The sequence below is a fragment of the Scomber japonicus genome, chromosome 24 (genome assembly GCF_027409825.1).
Source record: "Scomber japonicus isolate fScoJap1 chromosome 24, fScoJap1.pri, whole genome shotgun sequence".
NCBI lineage: Eukaryota > Metazoa > Chordata > Actinopteri > Scombriformes > Scombridae > Scomber > Scomber japonicus.
In genome coordinates this window covers 3,646,155-3,660,564 of record NC_070601.1, presented here as the reverse complement: position 1 = coordinate 3,660,564, position 14,410 = coordinate 3,646,155, and the positions used below count along the sequence as shown (strand labels likewise).

Sequence of the window (14,410 nt, the reverse complement as noted above, 5' to 3'; positions counted from 1 at the left end):
GAGTAAATAAGGAAAGGAGGGAAGGTAAGGAGGGAGGGAGGAAAGAAGAAAGAAAGGGGAATGAAGGAAGGAAGGAGGAAGGAAGAAAGAAAGGACGGAGGAAGGAAGGATGGAAAGGAGGGAGGAAGAAGGGAGGGAGGGAGGAATAAGCAAGGAAAGGAGGGAGGGAGGGAGTAAATAAGGAAAGGAGGAAGGAAGGAGGGAGGGAGGGAGGGAGGAAGGAAAGAAAGAGAGAAGGACGGAGGAAGGAAGGGAGGGAGGGAGGAACAGTCAAAACAGACAGGAGGACGACACGAAGGTTAAAGTTACGTTATGAATTTAGCAGTTTTAGTGTCAAAATCCAATTTGTTCTCTTGACGGCTGCTACCTGAAGTATAATCGCCATGGTGACAGTTATCCCTTTTGGATTCGAGAGGCGTAAATCCCAAAAAAGGATTCTTATATTTTTCTCATGTTATTAAATATTATTTGACGTCGGACACAGAAACTCGTCCGCTTCACTTCAACCTGATGGTGAAGCAACTTTTTTTGTCTTTGGAGACAAATTGATTTTAAAGTCTCCTTTTTAACCTTTGTGTCATCTGTTTTGACTGTTCCTTCTTTCCTCCCTTCCTTCTGTCCGTCCTTCCGTCCGTCCTTCCTCCCTCCATCCTTCTTTCTTCCCTTCCCTCCTTCCTTCCTCTTTTCCTTTCTCCCTCCTTCCCTCCTACCTTCCGTCCTTCCTTCTTTCCTCCGTCCTTTCTTCCTCCCTTCTTTCCTTTCCTCCCTTCCTTCGTCCCTCCTTTCCTTCCTACTTCCTCCCTTCCCTCCAACCTTCCTTCCTTCCTTCTTTCTTCCCTCCAACCTTCCTTCCTTCCTTCCACCCTTCCTTCCTCCCTCCTTTTCTTCCTTCTTTCTCCCTTCCTATCTCCTTTCCTTCCTTGCCTTCCTCCCTTCCTTCATTCCATCATTCCTCCCTCCCTCCTTTCCATCCTCCCTTTTTCCTCCCTCCTTTCATTCCTTTCCTTGAGGACAGCATTAAAAGACTCTCTCACAGTAATTGCTTCAGTAATAATTTGCATATTCATGATGATAGCAGGCGACAGGAAGCTTAAATCATTGCACTGTGTTCGGTGTAACCGCTGTGTTACCTTGGCGTGAAGTTCATCCATCTCTGTGATCCGTCTCTCTCTTCTTTTTTTTTTCTTCAGGTGTGTCACTTGGGTGGCATCCAGCACCTGGTGGACCTGCTGGATAACAAGGTGGCCGAGGTGCAGAAGAGCGCCTGCGGAGCCCTGAGGAACCTGGTTTACGGCAAAGCCACCGACAACAACAAGGTGGCGCTGAGGAACTGCGGAGGCGTTCCCGCTCTGCTGCGCCTCCTCAGGAAGACCACCGACAACGAAGTGAGAGAGCTCGTCACCGGTAGGTCAAGTTCACCCTCCTGTTGTCTTCGAGTCAAGGAAGGAAGGGAGGGAGGGAGGAAGAAGGAACGAAAGGAGGGAGGGAGGGAGGGAGGGAGGAAAGAAGGAAGGAAGGAAGAACGGAGGAAAGAAGGAAGGATGAGGAAAGAAGGAAGGACTGACAGAGGTAAGAAGGAAGGGAAGGAAGGAAAGGAAGGAAGGACGGACAGGAAGGAAGGAGGGAGGGAGGAAAGAAGGACAGAGGTAAGAAGGAAGGGAAGAAAGGAAAGGAGGGAGGAAGAAGGAACGAAAGGAGGGAGGGAGGAAAGAAGGAAGGACGGACAGAGGAAGGAAGGAAAGGAGGGAGGGAGGAAAGGAAGGGATGAAAGTATAGAAGGAAGGAAGGAATGTAAGAGGGAGAAAGGAAAAGAGGGAGGGAGGACAGAAGGAAGGAAGGAACAGTCAAAACAGACGGGATCAATTTGATGCTGGATCCACAAAAAAAAAAAATATGTGCAAGTTATTCATACGTTTATTTTCAGATTTTAACCCTTTAAATTTAAACTAAACTACATCTTTGACCCAAATCTAGTAAGACATTCAACCTTCAAATTGCTCTTTAAAGTAAAGGAGATATTCTAAGAGCGATTATCTCCTCCAAGGCTGCACTGGTCTCTCAAATTATAAATTTAGTATCATCAGGAATATTTTATTCTGGACATTTGCATAAAAATAAGTTTATAGTTTTAGCCCATTAATGGGACGAGTGGGGCACATTTTTCTTTCAAGTAAGTGCAATAGTTCATGAGGAAATGCCCTGAATTCACAGCAAAGACAGTTTTTGTGATATCCTGCTAAAAAACCCCCAAAAAAGGTCAAAAAAGCAGCACCCAAAATGCCAAAACCCTCCTGTTGTCTTTGTGTCAAAGAAGGAAGGAAGGAGGAAAGGAAGGAGGGAGGAAGGATGGAAGGGAGGAAGAAGCAAGGAAAGGAAGGAAAGAGGGAGGGAGGAAGAAGGAAGGAAAGGAGGGAGGAAGGATGGAATGAAGGGAGGAAGGAAGGAAGGAAAGAAGGAGGGAGGGAGAAAGGAAAAGAGGAAGGAAGGAAATAAGGACAGAGGTATGAAGGGAAAGTAGGGGGGAGGAGAGAAGGAGGGAGGAAGGAAGGAAGGGGGCAGGGAGGAATCTGTCCTTCCTTCCTTCTTTCCTTCCTACCATCCTTCTTTCCTTCCATCTTTCCTTCTTTTCTTCTTTTCCTTCCTGCCTGCCTGCCTGCCTTCATTCCTTCCTTCCTTCCTTCCTGCCTTCATTCCTTCCTTCCTTCCTTCCTTCCTTCCTTCCTTCCTGCAAAGGGACGAGTTAGACTGTTAAATTCAGGTGAAAAGCACCCAAATTGATAAAAATCAGCACCCAAAATACCAAATCATGACAAATTAAAATCCCTCTGTGGTGTTTTTTTTTTTCTTTTTCGCGTGGGTGCTTGCCTGCTTGCTCGGTTCACTGGTCGCCCGAGCGTCCGGCTGTCTGAGCGTCGGTCCGCGTCGGCCGTCTGACTGGCTTGGCAGCGTTTTTAATCTGTGCGTCGGCTGTTCTGTGGGAGGTGAGAGCGGCAGCGGCTTAAACACTCAGCGAGCAGTGTTGACAGAACAGATCTCGGCACAGATGCTCAGATAATGTGGTTTGGAAAACAGGGGGAAGCTCTACAGCCGAGACGCTCAGAGTGTTTAGTATCAGAAAAGAAGTTTGATGGAAGGAAGAGAAGAGAAGACAAGAAGGAAGGGAGGAAGAAGGACAGATTGAAGGGAAGAAGGACAGATGGAAGGAGGGAAGGAGGAAAAATAGATGGATAGATGGAAGGAAGAGAAGAGAAGAAGGAAGGAAGAAGGATAGATGGAAGGAAAAGAAGACGAGAGGAAGGAAGGAAGGAAAGAAAAGAAGATAGGGAGGAAGGACAGACGGAAGGAAGGAAGGTAAGAAGGATGTAAGGAAGGGAAGAAGGATTGAAGGAAGGGAGGGAAGACAGATGGCAGGAAGGAAGGAAGGAAAAGAAGACAGGGAGGAAGGAAGGAAGAAAGTAATTTATAAAGGAAGGAAAAGAAGACAGGGAGGAAGGAAGGAATGAAAGATGGAAGGAAGAGAAGGAAGGAAGGGAGGAAGGATGGAAGGAAGAGTTCTGTCAGCGAGCAGTATTGACAGAACAGATCTCGGCACAGATGCTCAAATAATGTGATTTGGAAAACGGGAAAGCTCTGCGGCCGAGAAGCTCAGAGTGTTTAGTATCAGGAGAGAAGTTTGATGGAAGTAAGGGAAGAGAAGGAAGGAAGGAAGGAAGGATAGATGGAAGGAAGATAAGACAGGAAGGTAGGAAGGATATATGGAAGGAAAGACAGATGGGAGGGAAGGGAGGAAGGATAGATGGAAGGTAGAGAAGACAAGAGGGGAAGGAGGGAAGGAAGGAAGGAAAGAAAAGAAGACAGGGAGGAAGGAAGGTAGGTAGGATAGAAGCAAGGAAGGAAGGACAGATGGAAGGAAGAGAAGACAGGAAGGAAGGAAAAGAAGACAGGGAGGAAGGAAGGTAGGTAGGAAGGACAGACGGAAGGAAGGGAAGAAGGATAGAAGCAAGGAAGGAAGGACAGATGGAAGGAAGAGAAGACAGGAAGGAAGGAAAAGAAAACGGAGGAAGGAAGGTAGGTAGGAAGGACAGACGGAAGGAAGGGAAGAAGGATAGAAGCAAGGAAGGAAGGACAGATGGAAGGAAGAGAAGACAGGAAGGAAGGAAAAGAAGACAGGGAGGAAGGAAGGTAGGTAGGAAGGACAGACGGATGGAAGGGAAGAAGGATAGAAGCAAGGAAGGAAGGACAGATGGAAGGAAGGAAGAAAGGTAGGAAGGACAGATGGAAGGAAGGACGGAAGGGAAGACGGAAGGGAGGAAGGAAAGATGGAAGGAAGAGTTCTGTCAGCGAGCAGTGTTGACAGAACAGATCTCGGCACAGATGCTCAGATAATGTGATTTGGAAAACGGGGGAAAGCTCTACAGCCGAGACGCTCAGTGTTTAGTGTCAGGAGAGAAGTTTGATGGAAGGATAGATGGAAGGAAGAGAAGGAAGGGAGGGAGGAAGGAAGAAAGGAAGGATAGATGGAAGGAAAGAAGGAAGGAAGGATAGATGGAAGGAAAGAAGGAAGGAAGGATAGATGGAAGGAAGAGAAGACAAGGAGGGAGGGAGGAAGGATAGATGAAAGGAAGGGAGGAAGGATAGATGGATGGAAGAGAGGAAGGACAGATGGAAGGAAGGAAGAAAGGGAGGAAGGATAGATGGAAGGAAGAGAGGAAGGATAGATGGAAGGAAGAGAAGGAAGGAAGGGAGGAAGGATAGATGGAAGGAAGACAGGAAGGAAGAGAAGGAAGGATAGATGGAAGGAAGAAAAGAGAAGACAAGAAGGAAGGACGGAGGGAGGGAGGAAAGAAGGATGGAAAAGAAGACAGGGAGAAAGAACGGTAGGAAGGACAGACTGAAGGAAGGGAAGAAGGACAGATGGAAGGAAGGAAGACAGGGAGGAAGAAAGGTAGGAGGACAGACGGAAGGAAGAATGGAAGGAAAGAAGGAAGGAAGGGAGCAAGGACAGAAGGAAGGAAGGAAGGACTGCTAAAATCAACATAATCTCTGTGACCCTGCATTAACCTGCCGTGACCTTTAACCCCGGCAGGCGTCCTGTGGAACCTGTCGTCATGTGACGCGGTGAAGATGACGATCATCCGTGACGCTCTGAGCACGCTCACCAACACCGTGGTCATCCCTCACTCCGGCTGGAGCAGCGTCTCGCACCGCAACGACGACCACAAGGTCAAGTTCCAGTCCTCGCTGCTGCTACGCAACACCACCGGCTGCCTGAGGTAACCAATCACACGCTCCACTGAGCAGGGGGGTGAAACATGAGGCCCGTGGGCCAGAACCGGACCGCCAACGGGTCCAATCTGACCCAGTTTGCTTCCTGTCTTTTCATTACGTCCTACCTCCTTCTTTCCTTCCTGTCTTCTCTTCCTTTCTTCCTACCTCCTTTCCTCTTTGCTTGCTTGCTTGCTTCCTGTCTTCTTTTCCTTCTTTCCTTTCTTCCTTCCTTCCTTCCTTCCTTCCTTCCTTCCTTCTCTTCTTTATCCTCTTTCCTTCCTTCCTGTCTTTTCTTCTTTCCTTCCTACCTCCTTCCCTCCTTCCTTCCATCCTTCCTTCCTGTCTTCTTTTCCTTCCTTACTTACTTCCTTCCTCCCCTCCCCTCCCTTTCGTCCTTCCTTCCTTACTGCCTGCCTGCCTGCTTTCTTTCTTTCTTTCCTGTTTTATCTTCCTTCGTACCTCCTTCCTTCCTTCCCTCCTTCCTTCTTTCCTTCCTTTCCTCTTTCCTTCCCTCTTTCCTTCCTTCCTTCCTTCCTTCCACCCGTCCCTTCATCTTTCCTTCTTTCCTTCCACTCCTCTTTCCTTCTCTCCTTTATCCTCTTTCCTTCCTTTCGTCCTACCTCCTTACTTCCTTTTCTCCTTCCTTCCTTCCTTCCTTCCCTTCATCTTTCCTTCCTTCCCTGTTTCCTTCTTCCTCCTTTCTTTCCTTCCTTCCTTCCTTCCCTCCTTCCTTCCTGTCTAATTTTCCTTCCTTCCTTCCTCCCTTCTTTCCTTCCTTCCCTCTTTCTTTCCATCTTTCCTTCCTCCTCTCTTTCCTGTCTTCTTGTCCTTCTTTCCTTCCTCCTTTCCTTCCTTCCTTCCCTTCTTCCTTCCCTTCCTTTCTCCCTCTCTCCCTTCCTTCGTCCCTTCTCTCCTTCCTTCCCTCTTTCTTTCCATCTTTCCTTCCTCTCCTCTTTCCTGTCTTATTTCCCTTCTATCCTCCCTTTCTTCCTTCCTTCCTTCCTTCCCTCCTTCCCTTCATCTTTCCTTCCCTTCTTTGTCCTCTTTCCTTCCTTCCTTCCTCACATCTATCCTTCCTTCCTTCCTTCCTTCCTTCCTTCCTTCCTTAAGTTAATCACAAGCTTTAATGAGCATATTTATATTTATTAATCAACATTTCTGCTTCACATTTACAAAGTGAATCATTTTAACTTTCCTCTAAAAAACCTCCAAATTAAATCTGTTCTCGTTTCTTAATGAAAAAACATTAAACAAATCTCCTCGTTCTTCTTCAGACTGTTGACTTACCCGGCGCGTCGTTAGCTCATTACATTGATTCTGGTTTTTTTTTGGAAATGCAAGGACGACTTTTGGATTTATCGGCCGTCTGTGCTGTTTTTCTTTTTTTTTTCTTTCCTTTTTTTATGTGTGTGTGTCTGCTTTTCATCTTAATGATTCTGTAAAAACAAAACCCACAGTAGTATAATCCATCAGTAAGAGGCTGTAATGGAGAGTTTATGCAGGCATGAGGTCTTAAAGTATGCTTTGGTCACACATACGATGATTTACAGGTCAACAGTTTGTCCTTTTGTTACCATGGAAACCCAAAAAGAAGAAAGAAAACATCAATCTACTATTGTTAAATTCAGCTTCCTTCCTTCCTTCCTTCCTTCCTTCCTTCCTTCCTTCCATCCTGTCTTATTTTCCTTCCTTCCTTCCTTCCTTCCTTCCTTCCTTCGTCTTTCCTTACTTCCTTAAGTTTCCTCTTCTTTTCCTTATTTCCTTTCTGTCTTCTTTTCCTTCCATCTTTACTTCCTGTCTTATTGTCCTTCCTTCATTCTTGGCTTCTTTACCTTCCTTCCTTCCTTCCTTCCTTCCTTCCTTCTTTTCCTTCCTTCCTCCCTTCTTCCTTCCTTCCTCCCTTCTTCCTTCCCTCCTTCCTTCCTTCCTTCCTTCCTTCCTTCCTTCCCTCCTTCCTTCCTTCTTTCCTTCCTTCCTCCCTCCCTTCTTTTCCTTCTTTCCTTCCTCCCTTCTCTCCTTGCTCTTTCCTTCCTTCCTTCCTTCCATCTTTCATTACTTCCTTCCTTCCTTCCCTCCTTCCTTTTTTCCTTCCTTCCATCTTTCGTTACTTCCTTCCTTCCTTCCCTCCCTCCTTCCTTCCTTCTTTCCTTCCTTCCTCCCTCCCTTCTTTTCCTTCTTTATTTATTTCCTTCCTCCCTTCTTTCGTTACTTACTTCTTTCCTTCCTTCCTTCCTCCCTCCCTTCTTTTCCTTCTTTACTTCTTTCCTTCCTCCCTTCTCTCCTTGCTCTTTCCTTCCTTCCTTCCTTCCTTCCTTCCTTCCTTCCTTCCTTCCTTCCTTCCTTCAGTAACATGTTAAATACTAAAATCTTAAAGGTACTGATTGCAAATAGTTTTATCAAATCTTAACCCTAAATGTATTTAGATGTATTTATGTTTATATTTAGACACTAACTTAGAGTGTTTGTCCATGTCTGCAAAAGGCTGAAACTCAACCTTTGGGCTCAGAGGGATGAGGTCATTTCTCTCCTCTCTGAAAGCAGAATGAAATCTCTGCATTGTGGAGTTTAAAGGAAGGAGAATGTGCTGATGTTGGTGGGACTCTGATTATCTGTAGCGGCTCGTCCTCATACATTAAACAAACTGGGAACCTGCTGTGTGCTCATTTCCCAGTTCACTCTTCTTTTATGCAGACTGGTCTGTTTTAGACCAGCGTTAATCTCTCGAGTCAAGAGCCCATTAGAATTAAGGCAACGTCCTTTTTTTTCTACCTGCTCCTCTTTTCTTTTTGCCTTTAGTGACTCGGTTTTCCTTCCTTCCTTCCCTCCTTCCTTCCTGTCTTCTCTTCTTTCCTTCCTTCCTTCCCTCCTTCCTTCTCGTCTTCGTTTCCTTCCTTCCCTCCCGTCTTATTTTCCTTCCTTCCTTCCATCGTTCCTTCCTGTCTTCTTTTCATGTTTGAACACTAATCCAGTTTTTTGTACAGTCAGCATGTAAAATACTTTTATCCATCCTTTCCTTCCTTCCTTCCTTCCTTCCTTCCTGCCTTCCTGCCTTCCTTCCGTCCTTCCTTCCTTCCTTCCTTCCTTGCCTTCCTTGCCTTCCTTCCCTTCATCTCTCCTTCTTTCCCAATTAAAAGTAAGTCTTGGTGCACTATTCTTCCACCTTCTGTTCTCCTCATTTTGCTTTCAGTGGCTCTGAGCTGCAGGGAAACCACACCACTGCACACACAGAGAAGCCTCTAGTGATTCCCTTATATACTCTTAAGACTTGGCTGCGAGCTATAGATTGATGGTATAGCAATGCATTGTGGGAACTCGGCGTGCTTGCCATTGTGCAGTCTTCTCATGTCAGCACTCCCATTAGCAGCTGGCTGAAGGTTCCTATTGGAGGATCGGCTCCTTCCTTTTACTGTATCCGGGCAGGTTTGAAGCCACCTTGTGGGGGAATCCACTCACTGCAGTCTGAATTAATACGCGGCTCTCTCTCTCTCTGTGTGTGTGTGTGTGTGTGTGTGTGTGTGTGTGTGTGTGTGTCTCTGTGTGTGTGTGTGTGTGTGTGTGTGTGTGTCTCTCTGTGTGTGTGTGTGTGTGTGAGGAACCTGAGCTCAGCAGGGGAGGAGGCGAGGAGCCAGTTGCGATGCTGTGAGGGTCTGGTGGACTCGCTGCTTCACGTCCTGAAAGCCTGCGTCAACACCTCCGACTACGACAGCAAGGTGCAACAAATACACACACAAGTACACACACACACACACACATATACACACACACATACACACACACACACACACACACACACACTTGTTTTTGTCACTTAAAAACAAACCGAGTCACATTTATACACTAAGTATTAAACCTTAAAATGTATAAATTAAATTTTCCCTCCTTCCTTCCTTCTTTCTTTTCTTCCTTCCTTCCTTCCTTCCTTCTGGTCTTCTTTTCCTTCCTTCCTTCCTTCCGTCTTCTTTTCCTTCCTTCCTTCCTTCCTTCCTTCCTTCCTTCCGTCTTCTTTTCCTTCCTTCCTTCCTTCCTTCCGTCTTTTTTTCCTTCCTTCCTTCCTCACTTCCTTCCTTCCTTCCTTCCTGTATTTTCCTTCCTTCCTGTCTTTTCCTTCCTTCGTTCCTTCCCTCCAACCTTCCTACCTTCCTTTCTTTTTTACTTCCTTCCTTCCTTCCTTCCTCCCTCACTTCATTCCTCCCTCACTTCCTTCCTTCCTGTCTTTTCCTTCCTTTGTTCCTTCCCTCCAACCTTCCTACCTTCCTTTCTTTTTTCCTTCCTTCCCTTCTGGCTTCTTTTCCTTCCTTCCTTTCTTTTTTCCTTCCTTCCCTTCTGGCTTCTTTTCCTTCCTTCCTGTCTTTTTTCCTTCCTTCATTAAAATGTATAAATTAACCTTTCCTTCTGTCAAACTGATATAAAAACCCGTGACCTAGAATAATAGAAACCATAGTTACCAGTTACCTAAAGTTGCTGGTTTTAAAGTAACCCCATTAAAAGTTTTAGCTCATGTGAGTCAACAGTCTAAGTTTAGATGCTGACGTTTGCTGCACAGATTGTAAAAACCCCTCGAGGACGATTTGTGCCAATTTCTGATATTGATCTAAATAAAAAGTGACTTGAAATTGATGCGACTATTTAAATCGTTATTGATGCTCAGTGAGATTATTTATGAGGATCTACTGACTTCATGGCCTTAAGTCTAAAGCAGGAGGTTAAACATGAGGCCCGTGGGCCAGAACAGGCCGGCCGAGGAGTCTAATCCGGCCCAGTTTCCTTACTACCTTACTTCCATCTTTCCTTCCTGTCTTCTTTTCCTTCCTTCCTTCCATCTTTCTTTCCTCCCTCCCTTCCTTCTTTTCATCCCTCCTTCCTTCCATCTTTCCTTCCTCCCTTTCTTTCTTCTGCCCTTCCTTCTTTTCTTCCTTGTTCTTTCTTTCTTTCTTTCCTCCCTCCCTCCCCCCTTCCTTCCATCCATCTACCTTTCCTTCCAGTCTTCTTTTCCTTTCTTCCTTCCTTCTTTTCGTCCCTCCTTCCTTCCAGTCTTTCTTTCCTCCTTTCTTCCTTCTGTCCTTCCTCCCCTTCTTCCTTCTTTCTTTCCATCCACCTTTCCTTCCTTCCTTTCTTCCTTCTTCCTTCCACCTTTCCTTCCTTCCTTCCTTCCTTTCTTCCTTCTTCCTTCCACCTTCCTTCCTTAGATATTAACACTCACATGTCTCCTTCCTCAGATCGTGGAGAACAGCGTCTGCACCCTGAGGAACCTCTCGTACCGGCTCGAGGTGGAGATGCCCTCCTCTCGTCTCCTAGGCAACCAGGAGCTGGACACCCTGCTGGGCTTCTCCTCCCCGGCCAAGGAGCTGGACTACCTCTGCTGGGGCAAGAGGAGGCGCGGCAGGAAGAGGGGCGGCTGGCCCGACGACAAGGTAGGAACGAGGGAGGGAGTGAGGAAGGAAGGGAGGGAGGAAGGGACGGAGGGAGGGAGAGAGAGAGGGGGAGGAAGGAAGAAGTGTGAAGAATATTACAAAATTTAAGAATATTTTGGGGTGGAAAAGAAGACAGGAACGGAGGGAGAAAGGAATGATGGAAGGAAAGAAGACAGGAAGAAAGGAATGATGGAAGGCAAGAAGGAAAAAAGGAAGGAAGGAATGATGGAAGGAAAAGAAGGCAGCAAGGAAGGGAGGAAGAAAGGAAGGAAGGAAAGGTAGGAAGAATGTAAAGAAAAGAAGACAAGAAGGAAGGAAAGAAGAAAAGGAATGATGGAAGGAAAAGAAGTGAAGGAAGGATGAAACCTAAGAAGACACGAAGGAAGAAGTAATGAAGGTAAAGGAGACAGGAAGGAAGAAGGAAGGAAGGAAAATAAGACAAGAAGGAAGGAAGTATGGAAGGAAAAGAAGACAGGAAGGAAGGAAAAGAAGGAACAGAAGAAATGTTTATAGTGAACATTAATGAATCCAAACACCTTCCCTCCTTCTAAAGATAATTGAGTTTTCTCAGCGAGCAGCTCGATGATTTAAACTCATTAATTCGGCAGCGAGAGAAAAATGTTTTGTCCTATTTGTGATCTGAGTTAACGTGTTTCCCTCGTTACATCATCTCATCTCATCCCGGCTCCAAAATGATCTAATTTAACCTTCCTGTCGTCCTCCCGGGTCAAATTGACCCCGTCTGTTTTGACTGTTCCTTCTTTCCTCCCTTCCTTCCTTCCTTCTGTCTGTCCTTCCTCCCTTCCTTCCTCTTTTCCTTTCTCCTTCCCTCCCTCGTTCCTTTTTTCCTCCCTCCTTTCCTTCCTTCTTTCCTATCCTCCCATCCTTCCTTCCTCCCTTCCTTCTTTCGTCTGTCCTTCTTTCCTTCTTCCTTCCTTCTTTCCTATCCTCCCATCCTTCCTTCCTCCCTTCCTTCTTTCGTCTGTCCTTCTTTCCTTCCTTCCTCTTTTCCTTTCTCCTTCCCTCCCTCGTTCCTTTTTTCCTCCTTCCCTCCTTCCTTCCTACCTCCCTCCTTTCTTCCTCCCTTCCATCCTTCCTGCCTCCTTTCCTTCTTTCCTCCTCCCTTCCTTCCTTCCATCCTTCCTTCCTGCTTTGCTCCCTTCTTCCTTCCATCTTTCCTTCCTTCCTTGACTCGAGGACAACAGGAGGGTTAATGCCATGTCACATTTTAGCATCTCATTACAGATTTATTAATGTCATCTTTTTTATTTATTTTTTAAATGGAAGGAGGCGGGAGGTAATTAATTTCCTTTAGTAAGAAATCCCCTAAAGAGAGAAGCGAAAACCTGAGATCTTAATTTCCCCTGACGCATCATCTGTGAAATCTATTTAGTGGAGATATTTGTGTTTATGATGATAATTGAGATTTGCTTTGTCAGGTCTGGAGACGCTGCAGCACAAGAATGAATGTTTAGTAGTTTATTATCATTTAATCGTCCAAAAAGATGTTGATATAAAAATATGCTTATTTTCTTGAGTCTTAATTGAAGAAATCAAATCAAATTGAACCCGTCTGTTTTGACTGTGCCTTCTTTCCTTCCTTCCTTTCATCTGTCCTTCCTCCTTCCCTCCTTCTGTCTTTCCTTCCTTCCTTCCCTCCTTCTTTCCTCCCTCCCTTCCTTTCTCCCTCCTTCGCTCCTCCCTCCCTTCCTTCCTTCCTCCCTCTTTTCCTTCCTCCTCCCTCCCTCCGTAATTCCTTCCTTCTACCTTCCTTCCTTCCTTCTTCCTCCCGTCCTTCCATCCTTCCTCCCTTCCTTCCTTGACTCGAGGAGGGTTAATGTCACATTTTGAAGTCTGGAGTTTGGTTTTAATACTCTTTTTATGTTGTATCATCCAAATGTTAGTGATTTTAGTTCAAGCCTAAGTGGAGTTGCAACCACCTCGACTAAGAGTGACTGTATTTATCAATGAAGAAAAAATACCTATAAATACATCTTTCTGTAATTCATCATATCTTAATAAGCAAACTACAAACACACATATTAGAGGAAGTGAAATTAAGAAAGAGCTGAATGTCCTGCGGTTAAGAAAAATAGATCTTTGGGGTTTTCTGATTAATTTCTATACAGCTTATTTCTAGCCACCACCTAGTGGCCATTACAGGAACTGCACCTTGAAGCTCTTGCATTGATCTCGGCTTTAAATTGGTAATAAAAACAAGAATAAAAAGGTTGTTTGCTGGACTTTTTATAGATTTAAAAGGAGGGATGACTAGAGAAGTAGGGCTTGTAACCAAAAAGTCTCATGACTCAGTTTCATGAGTTTGGAAAGACGAAAGCAGATGTTCTTTAACTCTCTTGATGTGGTTAGAAAGCAGTGTCGATGATAACAAAGGAGGTTACATCTGAAGTCTGACCTGTAAGATTTTGCTCAGGAGGGGTTTTTCCTCATTTTTTAATATTTAACATGTTACTGAATACATTTATTGTTGTTTTTAATTCTTTAAATCAATATTTTTCTATATATTTGGTAAATAAATCATGATGTGGGCTTTAAATGGAGTCACAGTACCAATTAAAACCCACTTTATTCATCAAATATCTTTATTTTATATTCCAAAATCTACATGAACTTCCTTCCTTCCTTTCCTTCTGTCTTCTTTTCCTTCCTTCCCGTCTTCTTTTCCTTCCTTCATTCCTTCCCGTCTTCTTTTCCTTCCTTCCTTCCTTAATATGTATAAATGAACCTTTCTTCCTCCCTCACTTCCTTCCTTCTTTTCTTCCTTACTTCCTTCCTGTCTTTTTTCCTTCCTTCCTTTGTGTCTTCTTTTCCTTCCTTCCTGTCTTCTCTCATTTCTTCCTTCCTGTCTTCTCTTCTTCCTTCCTTCCTTCCTTCAAATGAGAGATAAATGTTGCTTTATAAGAAATGATCTCTCTTATAAATCATGTCAGTAGTAATCTGTAACCTGTTACATTTCCAGAGTCAGAGTAACCTTCCCAACCCTGTTAGGAAGATCTTTAAAGTTTAAAACACCATTAATATATTCTTCATGTTGTTTTTGTGTGTTTCCTGCAGTGGGACGGCGTCGGTCCGATCCCAGGTTTCTCCCAGACGATGAGAGGAGCGGAGTTGCTGTGGCACCCGATGGTGGTGAAGCCGTACCTCAACCTGCTGGCTGAGAGCTCGAATCCGGCCACGCTGGAGGGCGCTGCTGGGTCACTGCAGAACCTCTCTGCTGGAAACTGGAAGGTAATGAACTCACCTCCTCCTAAAACTATAAAAAGGTCAAATTAAAGTATTGAAGTAGTTTTAGATTTGAAGAGTTTCTTAATCCTATAAGTGAAGAGAAGTGAAGATTTTTATGCTTCAGTTGGAATCAAAGCTCACATAAACTCCCAAATTTGAGTGGCTTTGTTGTTCCTCTGCAGCAAAGTCTCCTTTTCATCTTTATTATCAAGTAAAAACATCATGACTCAGATTTTTAAGAATTTCTGCTGGATAAACAAGATTTTCAAAAAGGCAGTTTTTCTTAGAAACAGGACACTTTGAAGCTACGTTTTAACCTGAAGGCATCTTTGTGGATTGATTTCTTTTTCACCAGAGAGGAGACTCAAGTTAACTCTTTCAGCATTAAACTTGTGTGTGTGTGTCTAGTTCTCAGCCTATATCCGAGCAGCGGTGCGTAAGGAGAAAGGTCTGCCCATCCTGGTGGAGCTGCTGAGGATGGACAA

The 14,410-nt window shown here is 44.9% G+C and overlaps 1 protein-coding gene across 1 annotated transcript in view; it reads left to right on the top strand.

The window, feature by feature from the left end:
- Positions 1-14,410, top strand: part of LOC128353997 (plakophilin-4-like) — a 68,189-nt gene that overhangs the window by 47,494 nt on the left and 6,285 nt on the right. The window contains exons 13-18 of the mRNA XM_053314249.1: positions 1,191-1,404; positions 5,087-5,273; positions 8,861-8,978; positions 10,485-10,679; positions 13,755-13,928; positions 14,334-14,410. The exon at positions 14,334-14,410 is cut by the window's right edge and continues 74 nt beyond it. Coding sequence (XP_053170224.1) covers positions 1,191-1,404; positions 5,087-5,273; positions 8,861-8,978; positions 10,485-10,679; positions 13,755-13,928; positions 14,334-14,410 — 965 coding nt within the window. The remainder of the gene's footprint in view (positions 1-1,190; positions 1,405-5,086; positions 5,274-8,860; positions 8,979-10,484; positions 10,680-13,754; positions 13,929-14,333) is intronic.